Source organism: Schistocerca americana, chromosome 1 (genome assembly GCF_021461395.2).
Source record: "Schistocerca americana isolate TAMUIC-IGC-003095 chromosome 1, iqSchAmer2.1, whole genome shotgun sequence".
Lineage (NCBI taxonomy): Eukaryota > Metazoa > Arthropoda > Insecta > Orthoptera > Acrididae > Schistocerca > Schistocerca americana.
In genome coordinates, this window is record NC_060119.1 from 787,477,986 (window position 1) to 787,496,536 (window position 18,551).

General features: G+C 41.2%; 1 protein-coding gene across 1 annotated transcript in view; it reads left to right on the plus strand.

Moving 5' to 3' along the window:
* Nucleotides 1–18,551, plus strand: part of LOC124594244 (ATP-dependent 6-phosphofructokinase-like) — a 426,583-nt gene that overhangs the window by 194,669 nt on the left and 213,363 nt on the right. Inside the window, exon 7 of the mRNA XM_047132611.1 lies at nucleotides 5,915–6,105. Within this exon, the coding sequence (XP_046988567.1) occupies nucleotides 5,915–6,105 (191 nt within the window). The remainder of the gene's footprint in view (nucleotides 1–5,914; nucleotides 6,106–18,551) is intronic.

Below are 18,551 nucleotides of genomic sequence, written 5' to 3' on the forward strand. Positions count from 1 at the left end.
TTAATATTTATTTATAAGTCAACAACAGAATCTGAGTCTCGAAACAATTGCTGATTTAACCCTATAATGATTTGCAGCAAAAGATAATGAGTAGGAATGGTCAAAATAAATTAGTAAATTAATTACATACATGAAACTAAGCACAAAATTAGACCTGGTGCTATATTCCTTAAGACTGAGGGCCAGCTTTCTCTTTTATGGAAATGCAGATTATACTCATGCATATTAATGGTAATTAGGCAAAAATGAAAATAAATAGTGTGAGGCAGGTCTTTCGACAGATGCCTTAGTGGCTGTACAACAAAGTGAAAGGAGTTCAGAAGAGAGTAGAGCATATAAGGCAAAGGGCAAAGAAAGGAGGGGGGACGAGATGAGAAGAACAGAGGAGTGTGTAGATGAGGAGAGGAATGGGGAGGGAAGATAGAAAAGAGGGGTGCAAGAGGGAGAAGAGAGGGAGGGAAATAGGATAAGGAACTTTTATCTAGTTCAGTTTGTAGATGACATTTTCATGATCTGAACTCATGACAGTTCAACCTTTATCATTTTCTGTATAATCTTAACACCTTCTGCCAAGTCTGTCTTACCCAGTATTTCTCAACCCAACAAGCCACCTTCCTAGATGTTGATCTCCACCTCTCCGATGCCTCCATAAATATGTCTATCCATATCAAGTGCAGCAACCACCAACGGTACCTCTGTTTCGGCAGTTTTCACCCATTTTATGGCAAAAAGTCTTTTCCTTACAATCTCACTACCTATGGATGCCCTATCTGCAGTGGGAAGTAGGAGTTGTTGTAATATAACAATAATCTTACCAGAGCCTGAGTTGACAGTCAGTATCCTATCCATCTCAACCATAAACAGATCTCTTGTGCCATCTCCTCCTCTGACACGACAACAGAAATGATTTCAACAGCTGCTTCACTACACAAGCCATTTGGATACCCTCTACCAGCACTAATTTCTCTGAACTAAGCAGATGGGAGTTGTCTCTCCAACATATACTGTGCTCTTGCAATCCCCTTGGCCTAAACCTCAGCTAACCAGTGTCCCACTGCCTTGTGTTACCTCCCCCCAACCTTCATGTCAACATTCTCTCTCTCTCTCTCTCTCGCTCCATCCCTACCTCCTTGCCCTCTCTCACCCCTCTCTCCTTACCCTTTCTCACCCCTCTCCCACCCCTCCCTTTCTCTCTTTCCTCTCTGTCCTTCTTTCCTTCTTATCTCACTTCTCATCTTCACCTTCCTCCACTCTCATCCCCTCCATTTCAGCCTATGCCCTCCTCTGACTCCCTCCCTTCTTTCTCTATCTCTTATGTGCTCTACTGTCTGTCTGAAGTCCTTTTGTTTTGTTTAACTTCTGAATCATCTGTCAAAAGACTTTCCTCACATTATGCTGCTACCCTCTTGCCCCATGTGCCCTTCTTTACCCCCCCCCCCCCCCCAAAAAAACAGTCGTGTGAATATGTACTTCTACCAGAGAAAAAAAAAAGAGCTCAAAAACTAATGTAAATTCTGGTTTCTGTTACATGTTTCTATGCCCCACTGTGATAAACCTTTTGCACCCCCTCGTGTATACTGTCGGAAATAAGTCTCTTTATTTAGGGAGACAGTATACCACACATCAGTCATCTGTAGATGAGCAGTTTACTTTCCTTCATTTCATGTGTTATTCTATCTAAGAATTTCCATTGTTGTTGTAATGTAATCATAAGTTTTTTTGACTGGATGATCTGATTTCTAACCAATGTTTGCTATTTAACACTAATTGTTTGGCTTTCTCTGCATAACATTTTTTAAAATTTGTCACAAGAAATCATCATCAGTGTTCTAAGCCTTTGTAGATCATTCGTGAACAGTTTTTGCACAGCTGTGAGATAATTTGTTCTGGCAGTTCCTTTATTTTTTTCTTTTCCTTGGAACATACTTGAATCTGCATTAATTAATAATCTGAGTTCATCATCAAGATGAGTCCTTTTGTGAATATCATTTCATATCACCATCTTTAATTGTGTCCTGTAGCTTTCATTGTACTCATCTTTCAGAAACATAATATACTTAATTTCACTACATTTTAAATTGTAATCTTAACTATAAAGATTTTTTATCAAATCAAAAAACATACAACAGCTTGTGCTGATTTTTCTGAATGCTGGTGGTTACATTATCAAGACAGGAAGGTTATCAAGTTGAATAATCACTAATACAGTACAGCTCATCTGATTGTAATGTGTTAAATTACACAAGTGCAAACTCTGTTATTAAATTAAATTATGTAATTGAAATAATGATTTTTAATGTGGCTAGTAACAGTGCAATTGATTCCAGTGCATTTTGTCATCACAAGCAAGTAGACTGGGATTGCTTATTGTATTTGTACAGTTTCTGTCACAAGAAGATTGTGCACTTGCAGCTGCGGCTAGCTTCTCGATCACACTGAGTGCAAAATGATTCTCTCACAGTCATCAATGAGAAATCACTGTTCCTCTCTGGAGCTTTCCTTGTTGCAATTGATTTTTGTTTAGTAGCTAGTTTGTTTTCAAATAAATGTGGGTACTGCTTTCTTTCAGACACTGATTGAGCTGTTATTCTTAACACTTTTGCATAGGATGTAGATCCCAATTAGCCTTTTCTGTTGGTAGGAGGTGTACTTACAGTTTCATGTGGCACCTTTCTCTGGTAATGAGAAGTGACCTGGATGAAGATTTTACCTTTCTTCTTTCTATGGCCAGGAGGTTTCACAGCTGGTTACAGTAGCCATTTTTATTACTTGGGTTCTCTTCTGCATGCACCAAGTAGAGGAATCAAAACTTCTATGTATTTAAATTTCCATTTTGTGTTTTTGTGTAATCTTGTATTTGTAAAGAATGGTTGATATGAATTACAGTGATGTTGAAACATATCTGCTAGTTCCATTGCAGTGCAGTTCATATTATATATGATACTGCCAATTTCTGGATTGTTATACGCATACATAATTTTGTACGTAGCACCAGAGGTCTGTAATTTCTTCATGAAGTCACTCTCTGTATACTAGTCTTAAAATCTGTTATACTTCAGTTACTGTCATTAAAACCAGCAATAATGATCACAAAGTCATTCTGAGGAATGTATTTAGAGAATTAAGCTTCTTCCCTGAGAACATAAAAATTGGCATTTGATTTTACATCTGCTGATGTTATTTAAGAATGGTGCACCCCAATATACACTCCTGGAAATTGAAATAAGAACACCGTGAATTCATTGTCCCAGGAAGGGGAAACTTTATTGACACATTCCTGGGGTCAGATACATCACATGATCACACTGACAGAACCACAGGCACATAGACACAGGCAACAGAGCATGCACAATGTCGGCACTAGTACAGTGTATATCCACCTTTCGCAGCAATGCAGGCTGCTATTCTCCCATGGAGACGATCGTAGAGATGCTGGATGTAGTCCTGTGGAACGGCTTGCCATGCCATTTCCACCTGGCGCCTCAGTTGGACCAGCGTTCGTGCTGGACGTGCAGACCGCGTGAGACGACGCTTCATCCAGTCCCAAACATGCTCAATGGGGGACAGATCCGGAGATCTTGCTGGCCAGGGTAGTTGACGTACACCTTCTAGAGCACGTTGGGTGGCACGGGATACATGCGGACGTGCATTGTCCTGTTCGAACAGCAAGTTCCCTTGCTGGTCTAGGAATGGTAGAACGATGGGTTCGATGACGGTTTGGATGTACCGTGCACTATTCAGTGTCCCCTCGACGATCACCAATGGTGTACGGCCAGTGTAGCAGATCGCTCCCCACACCATGATGCCGGGTGTTGGCCCTGTGTGCCTCGGTCGTATGCAGTCCTGATTGTGGCGCTCACCTGCACGGCGCCAAACACGCATACGACCATCATTGGCACCAAGGCAGAAGCGACTCTCATCGCTGAAGACGACACGTCTCCATTCGTCCCTCCATTCACGCCTGTCGCGACACCACTGGAGGCAGGCTGCACGATGTTGGGGCGTGAGCGGAAGACGGCCTAACGGTGTGCGGGACCGTAGCCCAGCTTCATGGAGACGGTTGCGAATGGTCCTCGCCGATACCCCAGGAGCAACAGTGTCCCTAATTTGCTGGGAAGTGGCGGTGCGGTCCCCTACGGCACTGCGTAGGATCCTACGGTCTTGGCGTGCATCCGTGCGTCGCTGCGGTCCGGTCCCAGGTCGACGGGCACGTGCACCTTCCGCCGACCACTGGCGACAACATCGATGTACTGTGGAGACCTCACGCCCCACGAGTTGAGCAATTCGGCGGTACGTCCACCCGGCCTCCCGCATGCCCACTATACGCCCTCGCTCAAAGTCCGTCAACTGCACATACGGTTCATGTCCACGCTGTCGCGGCATGCTACCAGTGTTAAAGACTGCGATGGAGCTCCGTATGCCACGGCAAACTGGCTGACACTGACGGCGGCGGTGCACAAATGCTGCACAGCTAGCGCCATTCGACGGCCAACACCGTGGTTCCTGGTGTGTCCGCTGTGCCGTGCATGTGATCATTGCTTGTACAGCCCTCTCGCAGTGTCCGGAGCAAGTATTGTGGGTCTGACACACCGGTGTCAATGTGTTCTTTTTTCCATTTCCAGGAGTGTATTAGTGAACGCAGTATTATTGCACCTGCGAGTGAGGGCACTTTGGTCAACTTATCATGAGATTTTATCATGAGGATATTCTGAACCACTTAATAGTACATGCACAAGTGTCCTGAAAGCATTCACATTGCAATGCATTTTACTGTAAAATCACCAAATGTTTTTGTTAAAGGCCACAGAAGGCCAAGTGCAATAATATTGTGGTTTATTAGTACATGGCTGTCAGAAAATGGAAATATTATTTTTTTATTCCTATTCTTGATAATTCTCTTGACTGCTCATTCTGTCAACTGGAAGACTATTCAAAATGGTTATGGGCAGAAATTTTTCTCTAGCTTTTCTGGGTGAATGACCCTAACATTTTTTCTTAGTGGGAAATCAAACATACAATGTTCAGCGCACCATGTAAATCTTACAGTTGCTAGATAAAACTCTTAGTGTTTCATGTACATACCACTTCACCTAATTGTATGTGAAAGGGTACTACCAGATGTCAATAAGCAGAAGGCACACTCAGCGAATTCATTAGAAAAGTAACCTACTTCTTGAAGTTCAAATCTTCTGGGTTGTTAAGCCATGTCATATTTCTTCTAAGCTATCAACATTTTGATCCCTCTGCTGATATCATCTTCTTGTGGAGTCCACAGTAAACTGCTCAATCTACAGTGGGAATGAGAAGATCCTGAAGAGGATCTCAGTAAAGGAGTCAAAATGTTAATTAATTAATTTATTTATTTAGCGCCTGTATTATCACATTCATGATACTGGACTTGTCAAAGTACAGAACAGTATAAAATATTACATATTTACATCATGTACAAAATCTTATCATTGGTATCAACACATCTTTATAACAGAAACATTATTCTGCTTAACTAGAGTATAAAATTATATTTGTACATACAGATAGAATAAAAGCTAGCAAAATCCATTGGTTGATTTTACTAAAACTACTGAATACAAATAGTTCAGACGAAATTTGATGTGGCTGAACAACCTAGAAGGTTTTAACTTCAGTGACAATGGCCACAATAACCTGCAGACTTGCACAACCTGCTTCTTGTTAACAGTGCTTTATAAGACACTTGTCTGAGATATTTCTTTGTAAACTTTTCACTGAAAGTTAACATAAAGTATGCCATACTCATTTGTATAATATATTATTTTAATAATTAATTTCATTTTTAGATATGGATAGCTAGGAAGTTATCTTGTGCACATAATTATTCCTGTGTGAAAGACAGTGAGAAACTTTCTTTCTTTTTTTATTAAATAACAAAAAACAGGGGTGTCGTATGGGTGCAGAGGCTGTTATGGCATTAATGGAAACATCAGAAGACAATGAGGGAATACTAATTTCTATAACTGGCAACCGCATTGTTCGACTGCCTCTCATGGAGTGTGTTGAGAGAACAAGAGGAGTGGCAGCTGCTATGGGTCAAAAGGAGTGGGATGAGGCAGTCAGATTGAGAGGCAGGTAAGACAATTTGTTGTTCTTCCCTCTACCACAAGCAAGGTAAAGATAATAATTTAAGAAAGAAAAGCAACTGGTCAAGTATAGGAAGTATATGTGCTTGAAAGGATAATTGAACAGTGGAAAATCTAGGATGGGATAATGGTAATATTATGGGGAGAATAGATTGCCATTCACGATATAGCAGAGATGTTGAGTCACAGATGGACACAACAAAGAGGCTATAGAACAGGTAAGTTTTGGGCGAAAAAGGTCTTCATCAGAATTAGACAAAGCACACACACACACACACACACACACACACACACACACACACATTCACGTAACTACAACTCGTTCACACATGATCACAGTCTCTGGCTGCTGAGGCCAGACTCTTGAATCTGAGTTGTGTTTTGTGGAAGAGAGAGAGAGAGAGAGAGAGTGTTTGTGTATGGGGCAGAAGAAAAGACTCGTGTGAAGTTATTCTAGGAGCACTCTCAACATACAGCCTTGAGCAGTTGGTTAGAAAACCAACTTGAGATGAGAATATCTTAGAGATCTTGGTGACAAACAGACCTGATCTTTTTGAGGAAGTTTTGTGGCTTCTATGTCAGAAGTTTTCTTGTTTGTGGAAGCAGATAAATGTGTCATTAATGAATATCTTCGTAATCAGCTCCAAACATTCACTGTGGAATTTAAAGGTATTGCTAGAGAAATATGTGCCTAGCAAAAATATAGGGGAGGGAAAGGAGCCACCTTGGTTCAACCAACATATTAGGAAGTTGCTGAGAAAGCAGAGAATTTTGCACAGTCATTTTAAATGTAGTCACTGCCCCACTGACAAACAGAAATTATGCAAAATGCAAGCAGCTGTTAAAAGGTCAATGAGAGATTCTTTTAACAAATTTGAAAGCAATATTTTATCTGCAGATATTAAAAATAAGCCCAAAAAATTTTGGTCGTATCTAAAATCTATGAATGCTACAAATAATTCAATACCTTCTCTTGCTGGCAGTACTGGTAATGTAACGGATGATGATAAACAAAAGGCCGAAATTCTAAACCTAGCTTTCAAAAACTCTTTTATGGTAGAGGACTGCAGCACCATTCCTCCTCCATTATCGAACAAATGCAAGGATGGCTGACATAGTCTTTAGTGCATCTGGGATTGCAAAACAGTTAAGATCCTTAGATGCACATAATTACTGGCCAATTTCACTGACATTGGCTCTGAGCACTATGGGACTTAACATCTGAGGTCATCAGTCCCCTAGAACTTAGAACTATTTAAACCTAACTAACCTAAGGACATCACACACACCCATGCCCGAGGCAGGATTCGAACCTGCGACCGTAGCTGTCGCGCGGTTCCGGACTGAAGCGCCTAGAACCACTCGGCCAGTGCGGCCAGCTTCACTGACATTGATTTGTTGTACAATCATGGAACATATTTTGTGTTTGGACATAATGACCTTTCTAGACTCTGAGAAGCTCATCTGCAGAAACCAGCATGGTTTTAGGAAACAGTGGTCATGCGAGACACAGCTGGCCTTCTTTGTGCAAGATATAAAACAGGCTCTAGATACCATCTCCCAGGTTGATGCCATATTCCTCAACTTTTGAAAGGCATTTAACTCAGTTCCGCACTGTCGCTTGCTCCAAAAAGTTTGTGCGTATGGTCTATCTGATGATATATGTGGTTGGATAGAAAGTTGTCTAAGAAATAGAGAGCAGTATGTCGTCCTGAATGGGGAGACTTCAACAGAAACAACATCAAGTGTGCCCCAGGGCAGTGTAATAGGTCCGCTGATTTTTACAATTTACATAAACAATCTGGTTGATGGTATTGACAGTGGCATTAGACTGTTTGCCGATAATGCTGTAGTCTACAGGAAAGTAGTATCACAAGAAAGTTGTGACAAATCAATGAGGATTTGCAGAAAATAAATGCATGATAATGACTGGCAGTTATCTCTCAATATTAGTAAGTGTAACCTACTGCATATAAGAAAGTGAAAATCCCCATCAATGTATGAGTACAAAATAAATGCCCAGTCTTTGGAACCAGTGACGCCCGCAAGTATCTGGGTGTGACTATTCGAAATGATCTCAAATGGAACAATCAGATTACACAAGTAATGGGTAAGGCAAACTCTAGATTGCAGTTTATTGGTAGAATCCTGAAGCGATGCAGTCCTTCAACAAAGGAAATTACTTACTATATGTTAGTTCATCCAGTCTTAGTGTATTTTTCGTCTGTATGGGACCCTTACCAGTTGGGTCTGATTCACGAGATTGAGAAGGTCCAAAGAAGCGCAGCAAGATTAGTGACTGGTACAGTTAGCCATCGTGAGAGTGTTACAAATCTCATAGAAAATTTGAAGTGGGACACACTTGCAGATAGGCGATTCACTAAATGGAAGGGGCTCCACACTAAATTCCAAAACACGATCTTCACCAAGGATGTAGAGCATATATTATTACCACCAACTTTCAAATCGTGCAATGATCACCATTCAAATATAAGGGAAATTAGAGCTCGTACTGAGGCATTCAGACAGTCATTTTTCCCTCGCATAATCCACGAGTGGAACAGAGGAGGGTAAATATGACTTTGGCGCGAATAGTGCCCTCCCTCACACCCCGCTTAGTGGCTAGCAGAGTATATATGTAAATATGTGTGTATGTTGTATAATTACTATGATGGCTTTTTTTTTTTGCTGAAAAGTTATTTGTTTGACAATCTTTTTGTTATGCCTATCTGTGACTCAGTATCTCTGCTACATGAAAGGATAATTGAAATTTAAGATAATGTGTTTTAGGTTCCCTGTGCACATATTTTAATATCAGATATGTTGAATGTTTATGGTTTAAGGAGGATTCAGTCTGCAAAATATCCTTGTATTGAAATTAGAATATTGGAAACAATTCTTTGCATAATTTAAATTGAAAATGTGTAAATAAAAACCTCAGATTTTATGTATGTATCATATCTGAATGTTCATTACTGAGTCTGTACTTAGCAACTCATTGTACAGTCCTTTAGAGGGAAACACATTGTATATACATCATTTCAACCTTTTCTTATTTAACTTTCAACTTTTTCACTGAAGAAACACCTCCTCATTCGTCTTGGATTCACAGTGTTACATAGCTCAGTGGGTTCGAGTCAGACTGCACATTCAAACGTTTGGTGTTTGGTCCCGCATTAGTATGAGGATTTTTTTATATCACTTGCTACTCCTTTCACTTCTGACAATGATTTGTTAATCTGAAATATGCCATGTTGCACAGCTGGCTGGAGGAAGACAGTGGTGTGTCAACTCCAATGGGTCAGTGTCATGTAAAACGTTCTGCTATTCAGTTCAAACTTCAGGCTCCATTCAGCTTTTCTTTAAACAACAGTTAAAATACCAAATTTGTCAGATCATGTTGTTGTAGGTATTATGGGTATGAATGTGTCTCACATTTAAATATTAAGACTTTATATCATGCACAATGTCTTCCAGTAAAGATCTTCCACTGGAAATTACTGAGTATTTGTGCAACACTTTCACACTGGAGTAACAAAATTTGCGATAAATATTTCCATGTTTCTTTGATTTTTTTCTATCTCTTTATATGATAGCTTACTTTGTTGTAGACTCTTCTTTTCTAGGCTGTGATTTGCTGGTTGGTAAAAACATGACAAATTATTATTCTTGAAGTACCTTCCTTTTAAATATATTCCTTATTAGTATACCCTTCCTTATTCTGGAAATAGTTATCCACAGGATTAAATAACAATGTACGTTTATTACATGAACTTGTGCAATGTGCTGTTTGGGGGTGGATCCGTGATGACTCTAGGAGTGGCAGTGAACAATTTTTCCAATGATCTGAAGCTGTCATATATTACTATTTGATTGAAGTGTTGATGGAGTTTTTCATTACCAATAACCAGATTTAGAAAAATTAGAGCCAAGGTCTAAATCGAAAAATGTATGAAATTTTTAGAAATAAAATTTTTAATTTGAGAAATAAAAAATCCTTTTTTTAGAATTTGAATAAAATAGTGTTGAAGATAATCATTAGAAATTTATCGTGCTTAAATTATAGAAGAGCAGTGATTGAAAGATTGTCTTACATGTTAATGCGACACATTACTTTTTTATATTTGGTGAATCCCTCAGTTACATGGTACAGCTTAACATTACTAGTTTTGTAAATGTGGAGCAAAACTAAGCTTGTGAATTGCTCCATATTTATCCGCATATATAGGAGGAGGACAAAAACATGGAAACATGAAAAACACAACACATTATCGTGCCTAATATGGTGTAGGAAAACTGTTGACATTCAAAACAGCTTCCAGTTATCTCTGAATGGATAATTACAGGTCCTGTATGGCTTTCAAGAGAATTTTGACCATTCTTTATGCAAAACAGTGGCAAGTTCAGGTAATGGTGATGGAGCAGGATAACAGTCATACACTCTTTCCTCTATAGTGGACCACAAAGCCTTAATAATATTAAGATGTGTTGACTGTGGTGGCCAGGAGTGATGTGACAATTCATCCTCCTGCTCATAGAACCAGTCCTGGACAATGCTTGCTGTGTGAATATGGGCTCTGTCAATCTTGGAACACAGCATCACTGTTGGGCAACAAACATTGTGGTGTGGGATGGATCTCATCAGCCATAATTTTCACATAATCTTTGGCAGTAATGGCGGACCTTGCAGAGTAACTGCAGGGCCCATAATATGGCTGCTCAAATCATTTATGAATGGCCATCGTATTTCTCTCTTGGGACGTAAACTCATCCAGAAGTTTGAAGCAGTGTCAAACAAGACTCGTCTGACCAAATAGCTTTCTTCAATTGTTTCACAGTACAGGTTTTATGGCTTTGACATCACGTTTTCACATTATGGGCATATACATTATTGATGAGTGGTTTTGAAACTAGCTCACCCTGCATTTCGTTGCTTATGGAGCCCTCTTCATGCTGTATCGGTACTGACACGATATGTGAGTGGGACATTCAGCTCTGTTGTGACTTTTGCAGCTGTTGCCCTCTTATTTTCCATTAAATTGTTTTCACTTTCCGTCCATCCTGACCACTCAGCACACACTTTCGTCTACATTGTGACCTTGAAGATGACATTCCTCTGCTTTCACTGTATGCAGCGTAAATCTTCAAACTCTTGAAACACCAAACACTTCAGTTACCTTGGTTATGGAACCAACTACCATATGAGCACCAAAAATTTGCTCATGTTTGAATGCACTGAGCTCTGACATAATGCACTCAGAGCTACACAGAACACTGTTCTGACCACTAGTTAAACTTATAATGTATTGAGGGCATTGCACAGTTGTTATACATGGCCAAACACTACAGCACAATGCAGATATTCTAACATATTTTGCATCCAAAACAGCTACATGTTTAGACCTCTGGATCTGATGATTGCAGTGATGAGACGCAACGTTTACAGCTCTGAAACTATAGAATATTTCATTTATGCTCTGCTCCAGATATGTTGGAAATTAATTTCTGCATTTTCATGTCTGATAGTCAGAACTTAGATGAGAGACAACTCAGCACTTGAAGCCTGCTTCAGACCATTTCACTTTCCTTGCAATGATCTACTTTAAGGAAGTGACAAATATAACACTTCATCCAGAATGAACAGTGATATTATAAACTTAACATCATTTAATGCTAAAGATAAAAAATATGCTTTGGCAGCTGTCTTTGTGTCTCTCAATTTGACTATTTTGTCTTACACTTCCACCATTGCATTCAGTGAATTGATACACAGTCTTATGATGCTATTCCCACCGGTGTTCACATAGAGATGTCAGAGAAGCATCTAACTTTGACAGCAGTAGAATATGATGTTTTGGCTGTTTTCCAAAAACGCATATGTAGCTTTCATTGTGACAGTGACATTTCTCACTTGGGGTACAGTTTATGATTTAAACATGACATCTGCACTGCATTTGGGGCCTCTAACAGGCTGTAGTGCCAGCACTGCCAGTGTTATCGTAACTGCCATCTGCTTCACATCTCCTGTGCAGCAAGCTACGTAAATTTAAGTATTAACTATGTTTTTCTTACTTGTCACTTCATTTTCCATGTGTTTCTGCTTTTAGCAAGCTTTAATTTTCCAGTACTAGTAATAGTGTTCCACAGATTTTGTGTTTGTTTTGAATACAGTCCAGAGACAGTTAGTGATTATTTTCATTGTTTCCAACAAGAAGTGTCTAGTAACCACAGTTTAGTCAGCTATCAGCCACCTTTAGTGAATTAGCAATCTAGTTAAAAGTTGACTACTTAACTCTCTACAGTAAATTGTTGATTTCTTAGGATGGATAGGATGTGCGACTGCTGTGAACAGACGCTGGAGGAGCTGGCCACTGTTCGCGAACAGCTGAACGTTCTGATGGTCAGCTGTCTTCAGGCTGCTGCCTCATAGTGTAGCAGCAGGGGGAGCCTGGTGCATCACATGGTACACCCCAGGTGTTACATGCTTCACCCAAGGTACCTGCTGGTGAGACATCTTCGTGGGTACCAGGCACGGTCGGGCCACCCTTTCGCCAAGGGGAGTGCTGGGTTCAACGGCATTTGCGTTGCACGAGGTGGAGGGTGAATGTGGAGGCTGGCCATGAGGCATCGCCCACTCTGCCTGTGAGTGGACATGTGGCCACTCCTTCGGCAAGGTCTGAGCAGGCACACGGGGTGAGGGGTTTATCAGTAATTGGGGAGCTCCAATGTTAGGCGAGTGATGGAGGCCCTTAGGGAAATAGCGGAAAGGTTGGGGAAGAAGGCCAGTGTTCACTCTGTCTGCTTGCCGGGGGGTTTCATCTGATATGTGGAGGAGGCCTGCTGGTGGCAATAGAGAGCACTGGATGCACCCAACTGCAAAGTGTTGCTCATGTCGGCAACAATGACTCCTGCTGTCTGGGTTCAGAGGTCATCCTCAGTTCATACAGCCGGGTGGGAGAGTTGGTGGAGGAGGAAAGCCTCTCTCGTGGGGTGGAATCTGAGCTAACTACTTGTAGTGTCGTTTCCAGAACCGATCGCGGTCCTCTGGTTTGGGGCCGAGTGGAAGGCTTAAACCAGAGGCTCAGATGATTCTGCAGAGATCTGGGGTGCAAATTTCTCGACCTCCACTATTGCGTGGAGAAATGTAGGGTCCCGCTGAATAGGTCAGGTGTGCACTAAACGCTGGAAGTGGCTACAAGGGTAGTGGAGTATGTGTGGAGTGCTCATGTGGGTTTTTTAGGTTAGAGAATTCCCTCCCTAGGCCCGACAAGATGCCTCCTGAGACGCGACAAGGTAGCAGTAGGCAAAATGCAACAGGGAATGACAATATTAATGTGGTAATAGTAAACTGCAGGAGTGTCTATTGAAAGTTACCAGAACTGCTCTCATTAATAAAGAGTCACAATGCCCACATCGTACTAGGGACGGAAAGTTGGCTGAAACCAGATGTAAACAGTAATGAAATTCTAAACTCAGATTGGAATGTATACTACAGAGACAGGCTGGACAGTGAAGGGGGAGGCATGTTTATAGCGATAAAAAGTGTAATAGTTTCGAATGAAATTGACGGAGATCCGAAATGTGAAATAATTTGGGTGAAGGTCATGGTTAAAGCAGGCTCAAACATGGTAGTTGGATGTCTCTATAGTCCCCCTAGCTCAGCAGCTGTTGTGGCAGAACACCTGAAGGAAAATTTGGAAAATTTCCCAACCATGTTATAGTTTTGGGTGGAGATTTTAATTTACCAGATATAGACTGGGAGACTCAAACGTTTATAACAGGTGGCAGGCACAAAGAATCCAGTGAAATTTTTTAAAGTGCGTTATCTGAAAACTACCTTGAGCAGTTAAACAGAGAACCGACTCATGGTGATGACATATTAGACCTTCTGGTGACAAACAGACCCGAACTATTTGAAACAGTTAGTGCAGAACAGGGAATCAGCAATCATAAAGCGGTTACAGCATCGGTGATTTCAGCCGTAAATAGAAATATTAAAAAAGGTAGGAAGATTTTTCTGTTTAGCAAAAGTGACAAAAAGCAGATTTCAGAGTACTTGATGGATCAACACAAAAGTTTTATCTCAAGTACAGATAGTGTTGAAGATTAGTGAACAAAGTTCAAAACAATCGTACAATCTGTATTAGATGAGTATGTGTCAAGCAAGATCGTAAGAGATGGACAAGAGCCACCTTGGTTCAACAACCAAATTAGAAAACTGCTACGGAAGCTATGGGTACTTCACAGCAAACATAAACATAGCCAAAGCCTTGCAGACAAACAAAAATTACACAAAGCAAAATGTAGTGTGAGGAGGGCTATGTGAGAAGTGTTCAACGAATTCAAAAGTAAAGTTCTATGTGCTGACTTGGCAGAAAATCAGAAAATCCTAAGAAATTTTGATCTTTTGTCAAAGCGATAGGTGGATCAAAACAAAATGTGCAGATACTCTTTGACCAAAATGGTACTGAAACAGAGGATGACAGACTAAAGGCCGAAATAATAAATATCTTTTTCCTAAGCTGTTTCACAGAGGAAGACTGCACTGTAGTTCCTTCTCTATATTGTCACACAGATGACAAAATAGTAGATATCAAAATAGATGACAAAGAGATAGAAAAACAATTAAAATCAGTCAAAAGAGAAAAGGCCGCTGGACCTGATGTGATACCAGTTCGATTTTACACAGAGTATGCAAAGGAACTTGCCCCCCTTCTTGCAGTGGTGTACTATAGGTCTAGAGTGTAGCGTTCCAAAAGATTGGAAAAGGGCACAGGTCATTCCTGTTTTCAAGAAGGGACATTGAACAGATGTGTAGAACTATAGACCTATATCTCTAACGTCAATCAGTTGTAGAATTTTGGAACACGTGTTATGTTCGAGTATAATGACTTTTCTGGAGACTAGAAATCTACTCTGTAGGAATCAGCATGGGTTTCAAAAAAGACGATCGTGTGAAACCCAGCTCACACTATTCGTCCACGAGACTCAGAGGGCCATATACACGGGTTCCCATGTAGATGCCGTGTTTCTTGACTTCCGCAAGGCGTTTGATACAGTTCCCCACAGTCGTTTAATGAACAAAGTAAGAGCATATGGACTATCAGACCAATTGTGTGATTGGATTGAAGAGTTCCTAGAAACAGAACACAGCAGTCATTCTCAATGGAGAGAAGTCTTCTGTAGTAAGAGTGATTTCAGGTGCACTGCAGGGGAGTGTCGTAAGGCCCTTTTGTTATTCACAATATGTATAAATGACCTTGTGGATAACTTGAAAGTTCTCTGAGGCTTTTTGCGGATGATGCTGTAGTATATCGAGAGGTTGTAGCAGTGGAAAATTGTACTGAAATGCGGAAGGATCTGCAACGAATTGGCTCATGGGGCAGGAAATGGCAATTGAATCTCAATGTAGACAAGTGTAATGTGCTGCGAATACATAGAAATAAAGATCCTTTATCATTTAGCTACAATAGAGCAGGTCAGCAACTGGAAGCAGTTAATTTTATAAATTATCTGGGAGTAGGCATCAGGAGTGATTTAAAATGGAATGACCATATAAAATTAATTGTCGGTAAAGCAGATGCCAGACTGAGACTCATTGGAAGAATCCTAAGGAAATGCAGTTTGAAAACAAAGGAAGTAGGTGACAGTACACTTGTTCGCCCACTGCTTGGATACTGCTCATGGGTGTGGGATCCGTACCAGATAGGGTTGATAGAAGAGATAGAGAAGATCCAACGGAGAACAGCGCGCTCCGTTACAGGATCATTTAGTAATCGCGAAAGCATTACGGAGATGACAGATAAACTCTAGTGGAAGACTCTGCAAGAGAGACGCTCAGTAACTCGGTACGGGCTTTTGTTGAAGTTTTGAGAACATACCTTCACCGAGGAGTCAAGTAGTATATTGCTCCCTCCTACGTATACCTCGCGAAGAGACCATGAGGATAAAATCAGATAGAGCCCACACAGAGGCATATCAACAATCTTTCTTTCCATGAACTACACGAGACTGGAATAGAAGGGAGAACCGACAGAGGTACTCAAGGTACCCTCCGCCACTCTCCGTCAGGTGGCTTGCGGAGTACGAATGTAGATGTAGATGTAGATGTAGAAGTTCATGGCTGATATAACAGCACTTTTCCATCATGTCCTTTCCTCAACCTACTTTTTATTTAACAACGTATATTTTGAGCAGACTGATGGTATTGGCCTGGGCAGTCCTCTCTCACCTTTAGTAGCAAACTTTTTATGGAAGACTTTCAGGAAAGGGCACTTGATTCAGCGGTACTTAAACCAAGAGCCTTCTGGCGATATGTAGATGACTCTTTTGCTGTGTGGCTCCATGGTGAAGAAGAACTGTCACATTTCTTGCAACATCTGAATGAAATCCACAAGGACATTCGGTTTACAATGGAAATAGAGAAGGATGGTTGCTTGGTTACTAGGAGAATGGATTGGTGATTAGGGCATTCTGTCTACCGTAATCCCACACATACGGACCTTTACCTGCAAATGTTGTTTCCATCACCCTTCACAAACTACCGACATCCTTGGAATGTTGGTGCACCATGCTCATGTTGTTTCTGATGGAGACAGCCTTACAAAGGAGCTGGAACATCTAGAGTCAGTGTTCAGAGGTAATGGTTACTCTCCATATCAGATTAGAACAGCACTAAGAAGGAAGAAACATGACCACCCACAGCTTCAAGAAGATAAGGAGCTGTTCAAGTCCAGGGCATTCCTTTCATATGTCGGCAATCATTCATCTAAAGTACGTAGGATCCTAAGGAAACATCAAGTTAAAGTAATCTTCTGGCCACCAGGGAAGATTAGTGTCCTCCTTGGTTTGATAAAAGACAATCTAGGTCTGAGGAAGGCCGGGATCTACAAAATTCCTTGCCAGTGTGGCAAAGCTTACATTGGTCAGACGACACATACAGCACATGAAAGGTGCGTTGAACATGAGTGCCACACTTGCCTTTCACAGCCCATAAGTCGGCCGTAGCTGAGCATTGTATTACCCCAAGACACGCTGTGGATTTTTCTGCCATGAAAATCTTGGCCCCAGCAAGAACTTTCTGGGATTCAGTAATTAAAGAATCTGTGGAGATATGCCAAGCACAAAATCGTATAAATCGTGACAGCAGTTTTCAACTGGACAAGGCTTGGGACCCAGTGATCTGTCTAATTTCTTCTTAGAGAAGACAGTTTATTCATAATGATACATTTGGCAACGTCTGACACCTGTTTATAGTGACACGAGCGCGTATTCCGACAGATGGTGAAACTGTAGTTTTCACCTTATGTACATGCCTGCACGCCACAGGTAGAACAGTATTTCATAGGACACAAATATAGATAGAGGATGCTCCTGTGATGACCACCAATGCACACATGTTTCCACGCCAATTTTTTGCTATGAAGCCGATGCTGGGAACCTGCAGTCTCCAGTGACAGGCACTCACCTGAAGATGGTTGGACGATTGCCAGCTGAAGTATCGTGGCAAGAAGTCAACATGATCCAACTGCAATCCCGAAACCTCATTGAACATTCAGTACACCAGGAAAACTTCAAGAATCACAAGAAAGTTTTGTTGTTAGGTTGCTCTCATGGTAGAGGTGTTGGCCAACTGTTGCAGGATGAACTACGATCAGGTTACCAGGACACAAGTTTTTTTAAACCCAGTGCAAGTCTGGGTCAGGTGATAGAGGATGTAGGTTCACTTTGCAAAGACTTCACAAAGGAAGACACCTTGGTAATAGTGGGTGGGGCAGGCAACATCATAGATAGTGACCCTAATTATTCAATTGAGGGTGACCTGGTAAAGATAGCTTAAGCAATGAGACAGAATGATCTTGAGCTTGTAGCTGTTCTGAGGCACCATGACAAGCCTCATTTAAACTCTTATGTTAGGTGAATTAATTTAGAGATGGAATGACTGCTTGGATCAGGTATGGAGTCTTGTATCAGTGCGGTTCCTGTTGACTCTTTCAGCAGGTGGGACTAAAGTAGGCATGTCTTCACCTCGACAGGAAAGTTAAGGGAAAACTGTGTTGGCTAATAGCAAATAACTTATGGGAGGTACTATGACAAGTGGTAAAGTATCAGTGGCTACAAGTGACAGAACAGATGTTTTTAAATGCAGGGAGGGAGAAAGGAGGAGGAGATTAGTGTTTAATGTGCCGTTGACAACGAGGTCATTAGAGAGCTCGGGTGAGGGAAGGATGGGGAAGGAAATCGACCGTGCCCTTTCAAAAGCACCATCCCGGCATTTGCCTGAAGCGATTTAGGGAAATCATGGAAAACCTAAATCAGGATGGCCGGGGACGGGATTGAACCGTCATCCTCCCGAATGCGAGTCCAGTATGCTAACCACTGCGCCACCTCGCTCGGTGGAGGCAGAAACATAAGATGTTTAGAGACAGGCTGGAA